General features: G+C 35.9%; 1 protein-coding gene across 1 annotated transcript in view; it reads left to right on the top strand.

The window, feature by feature from the left end:
* The window catches only part of KDM7A (lysine demethylase 7A), a 54,887-nt gene extending 42,252 nt beyond the window's left edge, over positions 1 to 12,635 (top strand). The window contains exons 13-20 of the mRNA XM_026037261.1: positions 1,087 to 1,211; positions 1,743 to 1,900; positions 3,701 to 3,798; positions 5,851 to 5,996; positions 6,160 to 6,368; positions 8,040 to 8,125; positions 8,885 to 9,161; positions 9,889 to 12,635. Of these exons, the coding sequence (XP_025893046.1) occupies positions 1,087 to 1,211; positions 1,743 to 1,900; positions 3,701 to 3,798; positions 5,851 to 5,996; positions 6,160 to 6,368; positions 8,040 to 8,125; positions 8,885 to 9,161; positions 9,889 to 9,983 (1,194 nt within the window). The 3' untranslated portion in view covers positions 9,984 to 12,635. The remainder of the gene's footprint in view (positions 1 to 1,086; positions 1,212 to 1,742; positions 1,901 to 3,700; positions 3,799 to 5,850; positions 5,997 to 6,159; positions 6,369 to 8,039; positions 8,126 to 8,884; positions 9,162 to 9,888) is intronic.
* Positions 12,636 to 13,400: the final 765 nt, after the last annotated feature.

Genomic DNA, 13,400 nt, shown 5'->3' with positions numbered 1-13,400 from the left:
TACTGTGACTTGATTAACAGCCCTTTCCCTTGATGCTTCTTGCTCCTATCTGTGATTCCCTACCGGTAAGCCTAAGGCTACCTTCGTCTCTGGTCTGGGGCTGTGGACCTTTTGTTCATGCTACAATAGTATGATAGAGTAAATGAGTGAAATGTACTCTACCAAAATGTTCTTTTTCTTCAATTCATGGCCATACTAAAAACAAACAAACAAACATAAAAAAAAAAAAAAAAANCACAAAAAAGCATACACAACAGAAAGAGTGAGAGAATGGAAATGATTAATGACTTTCTAAGAGCAAAAATGCCAAGTATATTAATTGGTATGGACTGTCTTAAAATCATATGTAATTATGGGTAGTTAAGAAATAATGATTTGGATCCTCCTGTTGAGATATAAGCAAGAAAAATTCAATTAGTCCCAAAGACAAGAAGCTGAACTTAAATTTTACCACAAATAATTAACCTGAAAATCACTGCTACACATTGTTTTTAAAATAAAACAATTGTCATTTAACATAGAAACACACTATGTTCAGTATAGATTTTTATTACACATATTTTTAAATACATTCCTGGTTTATCTCATAAAATTTGTCACAAATTGTTTCAGAATTTAAGTCAGATACAGATTGCCTTGAGCTAAGAAAGTTCTCCTTGTGACAGGTTAGTTTTACCAGCACTTTGCTGTTCTGAGTCAGTTCGAGAGTACTAATTCCAGAGACTAGAGAGCCAGCTTTAAAGTTGCTTTATTTATCATCCTGGTGATGATTTTGATTTGCCTCACTCTGTTGGTAGCTTGTTCTTTTGAGTACAGTGATCATTTTCCAAATACTGTCCAGAAGAAATATTGTAGAGATACTGTAGTTGAGTTATAAATGTTTAAAGATGTGATAAATGATTAAAAGAAGGATAAGATGAAGTCTGCTCTTTTTTACATCCAAACATGTTTGGCCAGGTTTTGGCTTCAGGTAGTTATCAGAAAGATAACTATCCTGGTAGTGGGTTCAAATTTTTGTGGCCTACAGAAAGCAAATATTGAATTCATACATGCAAGTAGTAAGTGACACTGCTTTTCCTTCTTCAGGATATAACAAACTCGAAACTGAACGGGAGATTTAACAAGCCCTTTCAGCCGTCTTCTACGGTACCTGAATGGCGAACGAAAGACAACGATCTTCGCCTCCTGCTGTCAAATGGAAGAATAATTAGGTACAAAGGGTGGATTGTGGATCATTTGTTCCTAGTCGTTATGAACTGGCACATTCTAGCTTTGCAGTAATGCTCCTTGTCTTTCAGGGAGCTCTGRGTTCCCTTTCATGAGTAAGATTCATTTGGGAAACATAGGAGTGGGTCTTGTCTGTTGTATCTACTGTCCCCTAGTGGAGCTACAGCTGGGAGAGAAGAGGAGGAGGTTGCCTGTTCCTTTCTTACATTCCATTCAGTTGCTTAATTGGGGRTTTTCTGAAGGGAATGCTTCAAACTAAAAACGTTTGCTTTTGAATCCATCTGTTTATTCAAATGATTTTCATTAAAAAATCTGCTGCCAACATAATGTCCTTGTAGGAATGATGGCTAAACTGGAAGTAAAATGGAGTAGGTGCAATTGTGAATGATGAGATAAGCATGAGGAGAGTTACTGTGTTGTCCCTAGTGTTACAAATGACAGAGGAAACGAACACAATTGCTTCAGACTTGAAAAAACTCAACGTGATAACATGGTTAATTTTTCTTGTGCGATAGAGATGAGAGACGACCATTTACAGATCGAAGTCTTTACACAGCAGATAGTGAAGATGAAGATGACAGAACAAGGTCAAAAAAGACGACSGTTAAGATAGAAGAGCAGACCTCAGGATTTGAAGGAGAAGGGAATGCAGATGCCCCCAAACCACTGAACAGTAAGCTTGCTTTTAAACCCTGTCAATTGAGCATTTTGWTAATGTAGAAGAGGATCTAACTAGCATGAAGGCTGCCTGAAATTTGGCYGGTGTGTAGAGAATAAACCAATAGATCAAAGAAGTAATACAAGTTACTSTGATGCACTTGTCAGTTTGTTTACTGAAGATGCTAATGACTAGTTAAAGTAGGAAAATAGAACTCATATTTTTACATAAATTCCACCTTGAATACTGCACTTAATAGTTCCACATTGTAATTCCATGCCCAGAATAATCACATACAGGCCAATAAGCATAACTTGGCRTAAATAAAACTGTTTCCACATGTTTTCAACCTTTGTAATAATCTGGGGAAGAAGTTACATTGTCCCATAATCAACCCCTCATTCCARTACTTTACATCTAAATCTTATATGACTAGTAGTTGATATTTCCAGGTGTTTTTGTAGCCTCAAGTCTTTCAAGCCTTGAGTCCAAACRTGAGCTCATTACAGGTTGTATTGGTAACATATCACTACTGGATGCCAATTTCCAGTGTCTGCTTCTAAGAGTGTGACGTGTGTGCACTGACAAATTGATTCCTCAGATAGCTAATTCAGCCCCGTGTTTAATTATAAAAGTCACATCGTTTCACAGTGGAGCTCAGAAGGGCCCAGAGGATACATATTAAGAAACTGAGGTCAACGTTTATAAGATAATGAGAGTCCTCCTGAGACTTAGTCCCTTTGGTTTCCTGCACATCTGTAACAATGTTTATGAGCCCGTTGTCAGTCTGGAAAAAATATATAATTATTTTCCTTAACAAAGCAATTTGCAGTCCCTGTTGACTGTGCTACCAAAGGTCACAGCGGATGCTATTAAAAATAACCTGCACAGGAAAGGGATTCCTCTCATGTAGTCTTGAACCTCTAGGTTAACTGGCTTGTTGAGTGCAAGCTAAGCACCCAGTAGGCATGGGAAGGCATGTGGTGCCTGTCTGCTTCAAAATTTAAACCAAATTATACACTTGAAGCAAAGATTCAGTCAAACAGAGAAGCAGAAGATTATTTTCAAAATTGTTGTGCTTATTTGATACTGAATGAATTTGGCAGTGATGAATGCAAATATACTTAAAACTAGAAGTGAATCTTGAAATTGTTCTCAGGGAAACTGAGCACTGAAGATTTCACTAAGATTTGTAATTGAACAGGGAACGTCTTCAAACTTCCTTATTAAAGGTCACTTAGACTTAATTCTTTGGCTTTGTCTTAACTAAAGGTTTAAACAGAGGGAGAAATTTTCTTCTGCAGAGAATTCCGTGAAGGACAACCTCTTTCTGGAGCAGATGCAACTTCCATTGTGCTTGCTAGGATTTGGGCCGGGAGGCATTGTCTGTGGAGCAGTGCCCTGCACACACGAGCTCCAGCTCGGCACAGCTTTGCCTATCATGCCGAGTGACCTCGTGCTGTCAGAGAGACAAAGATCAAGCATTCGCCTCGCATTTTAATGCAGCAAGACCCTGTGAATGACTGGAGGGAAAGTGATTTAAGATATTTTTGGAATGCATTGTAGCTTAATCTGGTCTTATAAACAGATTTGTTTTTGTCTGCCTTCAGCTAGTGAGCCAGTTTGGAAGCAAGCTGGTGAACAGCAGACAGCTTGGTTAGTTTTGAGAAAATATGACTTATGAACCAAATTACTGCGCTTTCTTTATGCAAGTTGTTAAAAATAAATATGTGTGTTTTGTTCCCTACTTACAAAATAAACACCAACTATTACATGTAAAAACTTATTTTTCTTTTATTTTTTTTTTCTCCTCAGTGTTCTTTGAAAGTGTGAAATCAGAACTCAGGAATGGATCCTCAGAATACTCTGATATTTCTGATTCAGAAGAATCTGAGCCTGATTGCACTACACAGGTAGGGCTAGAAAAAGTCACAAAAGCTAGTCAAGTGCAAATTATAATTTTACTGACTTATTTCAAATTTATACGATCAAAACCTTTGTTAAAAGAACAATAGCAAAATGTTAGRTCTTTTTACAAGTTCCTCTCAAGTTATCAGAAATTCACACTTCATTTATTTTAGTGTTGAGAAAATTGGCAAGATGTGCCGTGTTTATTAAGCCATATTGAGGTGTTTGACTCTGCTTGAGTCACTTTTGAGTGTGCCTTCATTTGAGAATCTAGACCATAGTGCTTTCTTTACAAGTGTACAAAATATGAATGTATGTGCTCATGTGCACACACAAAAGCATGCATAATTTACACACATATCTTAATAAAAGTTTTAGTAGCTAAAAATGTCTCTCTATATATGCAAATTTTAGTTTCTCCTTGCTGTATTATGCTCTGACCTACTAGTTTCCATATTACTTGGATAGCAGTGAGATGCAAATAGAGTGTTTACCTTAAAAATCMTGTTGTGTGCTTATGGAAGGCTAAYGCCTTGGTATTGCTTTTGATTTCAGCCTATTATAAGATTAATAATATTTACAAAAAGGCTTTAAATTCTCACTTTTGCCTTGGAAGTCAAGATATATACTTAATATCATTCTGTATTTAGATGCTGGCATAAGTCAGAGAACCTCTCTTGATGAGGCTTCTTCTGATTTCCTAAACTGTGTTGCTGTCAGTAACTGTGGCTGAGCAGTTTCTTGTTGCTTCTTCACTTTTAAGAAACATAATCAATAGTTATTTGACAAGAATGTTTTTGTTCTTTATAGGAGCACATATCCAATATTAGGATATTCAGTGAAATGTTTTGTAAAATCCTACTGGTTCTCGTAGGTCCCTATATTATACTTTGTAGTTTCTAATAGCATCTAATAGATTTTTTTTTAAGAATACATCCAGAATGAAGTATTTCAATAGCTTCCATAAATGCTTTTATATTTTTATATCTCACTAAAGAACATCTTAAAAAGAGAAAACAGATAGATAGATAACAGATAGATAAGAACTTTTATAATAATATTCAATTGTATTTGCAATTTAGCTTCTTATTTGTGCAACTTGTCAGATGTCAAAGATGAGCAAGCTGCATTTACAAATGAAACTCTTGTATGTAACTTTTCTCGGGGGTCTGAAACACTGATGTACATTCCAGCTGTGTTTTGATGATGGGAATGGTGGCGACAGTCTTGCAGGGCTATGACTCTTCCATATTCTCATCTTCCATTTCTGATATCTTAGTGAATATCATGTTGAGTTTATACCTTGAAAAAATCTTTTTTTTCTATACTAGTAAATAGAAAATTACTCTGATTTACTGAGATGAACATAACTGTCTTGCTTCACTTGATGGAACATTGAGTCAGATGTTTGTTCCRCCTTTTGAGGGAGACTCTTCCCATACAAGCTGTAATCTCAGAAGGAGCTGAGAAGCTCTTCCTGAAATGAGGGCTTTGCTGCTGTGAAGCTCAGATGCTGTATCTGCTCCTTCTCTGATTTTGACTTATCTGAGAGCTTCTGTCACTCATAACTTGAATCAGTAGCATCTGTCTTATCTTGCATTTGTAAAAGCAAGAACCAGAAGCTATCACCTAAGGATAGGATGTGTCTGCTTACATATAGTAGGTCTCAATTCTGGGCTGCTTAGAACCCTGTTTCCATATTTTTTCTCCAATTTGAGCACAGAAGATAAACATAATTAGTACTCCATTAAGGAGGATACTCTCTTAGGGGGATAATTTGATAGGTGGCTTAAAATGTGTAATGTTTTCTGTAATAAAATAGATTTTCAAGCTGCTGTCCATATTGCTGATGCAGGTACTCATCTAAATTAGTGTCACAAAATTTAGATATGAAGGTTTTCATTCCTGTATTCAGATTAATTGCATTTTAAATAATATACATATATGAAAGTTAAACTTAGGAGTTTTAGAATTTCCTTTAGCRTTAATTAAAGTAGCAGCCCTATTTTAGGAGGCCTGATGACCCGTCTATATACTGTTTCCTCTTGTTCCAGCAGAAGGATTCCTCCACAGAGGAGTCGGAAAGCTCAGGTGATGAAGAGAAACAGGAAGTAACATCAAATTTCAAAGAAGAATTTAAGGTTACAAGAGACCTTTGTCAAACTACRCAGAAGCCATCTAGAAATGAAACTCCCAGTAAAAAGTAAGCATGTTAAGCATGTAAGGGGAAGATTTGTTTATAAATTAACGTCAGACATTTCCCCACAGACATATKTGTAGTTCTGCTTTATATAAATCTGAAAATAATGCCTTCAGCGAAATTTTGGATTCTGTCTTGAACTGCTTAACAATCCTCTGTTTTTCAGGGAATGTCCTACCTCGACAAGTACAGAAGAAGAAGCTATTCAGGGCATGCTTTCTATGGCAGGATTGCACTATACCACATGTTTACCAGGTCACACACAAAGCACAGACTGCACAGATAAAAGATTCTCTCTTCAGGAACACAGAAACTACCCCAGAAGTAAGCATAAAGACAGACAGCCATCGCAGAGCCACAAAACAGTAGAATGTGGTAGGTACCTGTATTAATTACCGTGCTGTTCTTTGTTGTTGGGCAAAGTATTCAGAATAAGTAATGAAAACTAGGGTTTTGGATTTGCAGTCAAGTTTTGAAGTGAATAAAAGCTTTTTTCTTTTTTTTTTTTAATTAGTCTTTTTGCCATAAAAATAACTTCTGAAAATTGGCATAATTTTAGCTTGAGAGGCATCAAGATCCAGTGCCTAAGTATCACYGTTTAAACACTTGGTGGCATCTTTGCAAGAGTTTCAACGTTATGGCTAAGTTAGAAGTGTATTCACCTTCAAGAAAAGATTCACAGACTTTGCACAGTTGCAGCTTTTACCAAGCTGTGCTTCTTGGAAGTGTGTTACATAGGAATCTACTYGGAGGCTCTTCATCTTTCATGTGTCTTTGAAAGGCACATTTATTTTCTAAAACTCCACTTTGAGTGCAGTCTAGTGAGTTGAAGCTTCCATTAGAAGAGCAGATTGGTAGGTCTCTAGGTAGGTGCAGTGGTGCYGTCACTGGGGCAGCTAACAGAGAGCCCTAGTCTTGAAGAGGAGAGTTCAAAGGGTTTTTGTTTGTTTGTTTTCTCCTCTTTGCCAGGACTTTTTGATGTCTGTAGAAAAGAGATTYTGTTCAATACATTTGGGAATGGCAGAGAATGACAAGAGAACRTTGCCACTCATTTCCTCAAAGGAATCAAAATCATTTAGGAATTTAGGAAGAGAGAGAAAAAGCATCACTGTGTGAAAATTCTTTTTATGAGAATTCTTTTTGTGAGAATAGAATGGAAGACAATTATGGCTTGGTTGATGTGGAATAAAATAGATCCCTGCCAGCAGACAGAGCATTCACAGTATTTCAAACAAACAATAGTATGTTGATTTCCTGTGCAAGTAGATAACAGGAAAGCCTAATGTGACTTCTGAGACTATGTTCAGCAAGCCAAAGCTATAGGTCTTTGGAAAACAAACCCCAAGACTAACAATAGAAAAAGAAAACACTCAGGTGCACAGCGCCTTTGAATTTCTATAACTTTCTGAAAAAAGTGATAATCATGCTGCTGTATGAAACTTCGTGGGTGAAAAAAATGAAGCTTGATACTTCATAGCTCAGAAGCATTTTGCAATACCTTTCAGTATTTTACAAATTTGAAATCAGTTGATKTCCTGGAAGACTTTTAAGTTTTACCAGTTAACTATATTGTAAATTTGTTTTCAGTGCAGATACTTTTATGATAAGCCTGTCAGAATAGAGTCTGGGTTGTTTACCTGAATAGCAGCACATCAGTATTTAGAAAGAAAACTGTCAATAGTAACTGTAAATTAAAGATTTACCTGAATTAAACATTTCCATGTTTACATGAACTCCTAATGATACAAAAATATGCTAGGAAACTGAAAAAGCTAAAAAAAATAAGGCAAGTAAGTTCTCCTCCATATTATTTCTTTCAGATTTGAATGGTCTTGTTCAGCTGACCTTTTTTGGATTTATCTCCAGATAGTTGTATTTATAAAGTGATTTTTTTTCTAGTGTAGTCTGTAAAATCAAATGGAGTTGAAGGAATATTTTTTTCCGTTGTATTTTTTTTTCTTAATTTTAAACTTATTCAAATATGTAATTAACTGATATATTAGTCATTGTTGATTTGAAAGTTAAGCTTGTTGAACCTCTTTTTAGGTAGGTCTGTGAGGGAAGAGGAAAGAGATCTGGGGACTTCAGCATGGGCTAGACAGCTGAGTGAAGCTTCCAGGATTACCCCTCAGGTAAAGCAATATATGAAACATTTTAAATACATTCTTTTTATAGAAAAAAGTTCATGAAGTTGTTGTTCCTTCATTATTATTCTCAAGCACGGCATCAGTAGGAGCAGAACTAAAGATACTTGCTAGGAAACTTACACTGCCAAATTGCATAGCTTTTCAACAGCCTAACAGTGGAAATATTTTTCCTTTCTGAAGCATAGGTGGAACCCAGCAAAGAGAATATAAAGGCTATGTATCTTACTTTATAAGCTTTCTGATATTTTTTGATAGGTGTCTCTGAAGTTGTGAGTGGTATAAGTTTTAGTTTCAAGTTGCAAAATATGAGTGCTATTCAGCTGTATTTTAATTGCATACTTTTAATAGATTTTTCTCTGGGAACACTGAGCTGCATGATACTTTTTACAGTCTGTAATTCTCAACTTAGAATCTGTTGTCAGCTGAATATTGAAAACAAATTGCCTGTTTAAGTAGTCARTGATTATGATATAGCTGTTACAGTAGCCGGTAAATCAACAGCAGTTGCATTTGTTTTGATCATTGCAAATGATCAAATGCATACTAATTACTCAATTTCTATACTTTCTGATTTTAGTGTATTTTATTATCCTTAAGTACTTATGGAGTATGGGAAAGAAATAGAGTTATTGTGCTTTTTTTTTTTTAATATAGTAGTATAATTAGAAAAACTAAAGTGAACTTTGATACAGAAGCAATTATCTTACACTTTTTTTTTTTTTCCTTCCCCTCATTTTAATCCAGGATGCAAGTAAAACATACAAACATGTGAAGAGAGAGGGTGCCTCAGAAGCCGGTCACAAGGTTCAGGAAAACAGGAATATCRCCCACAACAACGGCTTGAGTTTCCAGCACGGCAAGTACACCCGAGACTCCAGCCTAATTCAAGGAGAATGCCGGCTGAGTGACARCAGTCTTAGTCCTGACAGGCCCTATGGGGAAACATCCTTGTCTGTACCGCTTCATCCCACCAAGAGGCCAGCATCAAATCCACCCCCTATCAGCAACCAGGCGACAAAAGGTAACGGTGCCACGAGAGGGCGGAGGGAAGACCAAGCACAGGAGCCTGTAAACATCAGAAATAGCTCTTAAATGCAGAAATTGCAAGGAGGACAGACTTGGAACTTGAGGAAAATGCAAAATGGGCTTCCTGAAGGCATTTAAATTCGGTATGGATTGTGTATGGGGCGGAATGGAAGAGCTGAGTGCAAGCTCAGTAGAAACCTTCGTGGTTACTATTGTAATTCTGCATATATATCTGCTATGCATTATAAAAGGGATTAAAAGAGAACCACAACTATATTTTAAAACACTGATGTAGAACAGATTTGTTTCTCTGAAGTTCAGATTTAAAAACCATGACACTTCAAAACTGTTCTGAAAACTATGCTTGGTTTTATACTCATATAACTTACAGAATAATTTGCTAGAGTAAAATCCACAGAGCTTAATTCAGGTTCTTTCTTACTACACTTCCTGGTCTTCCTCATATTAGAAATGGTTGGAAAAAATACCTTTGTGTATGATAATGCTGACCAGATTTTTTGGGGAAAAAAAATGGCTGCATTTCTTAGAATTCCAATTTACCGATTGTTTGCTCTTAAACTGATAACTGAAGAACATTTTCTGCAAGTGGTARAGGTGAAAATTTTGTCTGCTTCAGCTTGACCAGGCTAGGCCTCATCTTTGTCTCTGTCGTGACAAAATTCTGTTCTGAGCTACTTGATTTCATTCCTTTTTTTTTTCAGGCAAACGTCCAAAGAAAGGAATGGCAACCGCTAAACAGCGCCTTGGGAAGATCCTGAAGCTGAACCGGAACGGCCACGCACGCTTCTTTGTTTAATGTAGCTGCTACTTCTACTACTGCTCTCTTTCCTACACAGACCAGTATTGAGGTCAACAGAGCCTGGAGCTGCTGTTAATCCTCTGCTTGAAGCAGACTTGCATGTACCATATAAAACACTGCCTGATGAACAAAAAAAAAAAAAAAAAAAAATTTACCCAATGCTGCATTTTCACTGTGCCACACCTGCTCAGCAATAACCATATGGGAACGGGGAAATCTTCGGAGAGACGTGGACTGAGAAAGAGTCTCTCATCAGGGCTTGAATATCATTTGTTGCTGGTAGTGTCTGACCTAATTCATAAGGGCAAGATGATGAAGGTGGTTTATCAATAATTTATTTCTGATAGATTTTTGACAACTTTTAAATTCATTTAAAAAAAAGCTATTTATTTGGAAGACTTTTTGTGGGGGGTTATTAATTTAGATTTAAGAATGTGAAAGTTTTTAATTGTTTTGATAATGTATGTTTGGTGCAGTGGAGAGCCACATTAATGGTGATTAGTCTGGACTCCTAAATTTGATATTCAGGTTATAGTCTTAACTAGGGGTGAGATGCATTATTAATTATTTTTAAATTAAGGCATATGGAATCTTATTTTTTCCTGCTCTTTATAAGCTATTGGCTAGGCTTTTGTTGACTTGTAAGGTGCATATTCTCTGCCAGCTTGATTATTTTTGACCTCTTCTCTTTTATACAGATTTATTTATTTGATGGACTAGATGAGACTCTCCTAAAGACAGCAGAACCTTCTTATGGCAGTCCAGTAGCTAACTTCTTTTAAACTGCACCCCTTTCCTTCAAATTGGAGTTTATGCTTTTACTCCTGGTGTGACGTTTGATCTAGCTGTGATGGTTTTCTCCTGTAAAAAAGGCTTCCTGAATTGTATTTATGCAGATTATTTAAATGTTGGTACAAAGGAGGGAATCTTCATATGTGGAGGGAATGGGGAGATGAGTTAAGATGCATATTTCTTCAGAATAATTATTCTGAAATAACATCTTAAGATAGACATTATAGTCTTAAGATTGGACGTATTGTTTAATGTAGCATGGAAGGAGCATTAAAATGTTACTGATGTACTTTAAATCCATTTTAGCGAGGAGTCAGGAAGGCAGGAGAATGCGTGTTGTCTTCAAAGGTGGACGAGACCTGACAGCCAGTTAAAAGTCTTAAATGGTGCATATATGAGCATTAAGTAGCTTACTGGTATCAGAATGATCATTTCTGTCAAGCTTCACACAGAGCTGATAGCAAATGCCAATTCTGAATTATTGTAAATAATTGATTTTAAAAATGTATTTTTCTGTAATATAAAATTAAATATTTAAATTTGGGGGAACGGGAATGAAGTTGGAAAGAGGAATACTTTTACTTGATTCTGGAAAAAATGGGCATTTTGCAGGGTCCAGCCAAAATGAAAACATTTAATATGCTAGTGATAAGTTTTGATTTTTTTTAATTATTATTATTATTAATTTTTAAATGCTTGTGAGAGTAAAAATACTCAGGCTTAGCTATCGTTTCATTGAATTGTATTGAATTTACATAGCGGTCTTTCCTTCCTCCATATTCTATMCTGGTGGTGTCCCTTTTTGTTTAAAAACAATTTCAGTTTGGCATTCCACAATATTTATGCAGAGTTATATTTAACTAGACTAGATAATGAATGCCTTTAGAAATGGAAGAAGTTCTAATGTCAGGTGTTTTTCATTATTGCAGGGACAAAACTCTTTAGCACTATGCTTTTTTGTTTCTAAATTGAGAAATATCAAAATACAAGGTAAYTGCAAATAAATCGGGTAACTTTTATGGCTTGTGTTTCTGCAGAGCTTGAAAATGGTATCTTAGGAATATTCTTTGTAGCCCTGCTTTTACACTGTGTTGACTTGACTTTACAGGTGTGTGTGGGGGGTTTTCTTTCTTTTTTTTTTTCTTTTTCTTTTTCTGTTTTCTGTTTTCTAATTATGATTTCACAGAACTAGGGCCTYCCCCTTCCCTGATTAGCAGTGGAGGTGAGATTACTAAATAGCAGAAGATCAACTGAAAGCTTAAGTTGCTGAAAGTGAACATAACTACTTGTTTTTTCTCAGGTGTTAGATTTTTTTCAGTTGAAAGTAGGTGAGAGAAATACTTAGACTGTCTTCTCATATATGTCAATTTAATGTAAAATGCCCTTATAAATGTTTTCTTTGTTTAAGCCTGAGCAAGTCCATTTGTGCCTGCCAAGCTTTAAAAACTCTTTTAGCTTTAGCATATAGAACCAAACTACTTTCTTGTTGACTGATTTTTAAATGCAGAAAATTCCTGGTAGAGGCAGCAAGCAAAATCACAGGAAGATGTAGAACGAACTCTCCTTAAAGGCAGATTTTCGATGACACTAATCTGAAGTAGGAGTATATGCCAGAATAGAATTTGGAGTAAGGAATTTTGAAATATGAATTATGCCATCTTGCTGTCTACGTGCCATATAAGAGGTCTTTTTTTCTGATGATCTTCGTTATTTATCTGTATCTTACTGTTGGAACACAGACTTGGCTGGACCCATGTATATTATTTTGTCTTGTTTTCATTCTTTCTCTATTCTTCTTTCTCCCTTTGATATCAAAGTGGCTCTCCACTGTTGTGAGTTTACATAATAGTCTCTTCATAGGCTGTCAAGAGGCAGAAGTCCATTACAATTTTCTTCAGATATCCATGCTTCCTCTGGAAGTCTACTTTTAAAATTTCATGGTGTCACCTCAAAAAAAGAGAAAAAAAAAAGAAAAAAGTTTATTTAAGAGAATTTGCCATGATATATTAGTTTTTTAAAAAAAGAAAGAAAATAGAGTGAAAAAAAAAAAGTCTCCTGGTAGCTCATGAAGAGGATGTGGTGACCTCACTTGTTTTGTGTATCTGTATGTAGGAATATTTTTGTTGTGTTCTAGATGAAAATACTACTGCACCGATCTTTTGTAGACGAACTGAACGTTGTGTTGTAGTAGTGGAGAGAGAAAGCTCTATTTTTTGTTTCTTGATGTCACACACTAGGGATGGAGAAGGGCTATGAGGGAGGGAGTGGGGAATACTGAATGGACAACCCAGAGAATGAAGCCTGCTATGGTAACTCATTTTCAAGGAGAATATTTTCAAAAAAAAAAAAAAAAAGTCTAAGAACTTGGATTTGATACAAACCTTAACTCTSTTTTTTGTTGACAGACAGAACAGGAGGAAAGGAAGTAGTTAAAAGTTCTCAAGTACCTGCAGTTAAAAACACAAACCAACCAACCAAMCAAAAAAACTCACATGCAAATGAAAAGACCACCTAGAAACTATATCAAAGATTCTTCCAGCAACTTTCCCTTTTTTCCCTCCTACTATACTTGCTAATAAACCCTGGCTACAGGGTAGCCTTTAATGACCTCTGAGGTAGATT

This window comes from Nothoprocta perdicaria, unplaced genomic scaffold (genome assembly GCF_003342845.1).
Source record: "Nothoprocta perdicaria isolate Ctin4 unplaced genomic scaffold, notPer1 scaffold_195, whole genome shotgun sequence".
In the NCBI taxonomy this organism is placed as follows: domain Eukaryota; kingdom Metazoa; phylum Chordata; class Aves; order Tinamiformes; family Tinamidae; genus Nothoprocta; species Nothoprocta perdicaria.
This window is presented reverse-complemented; position numbering and strand designations above follow the sequence as displayed.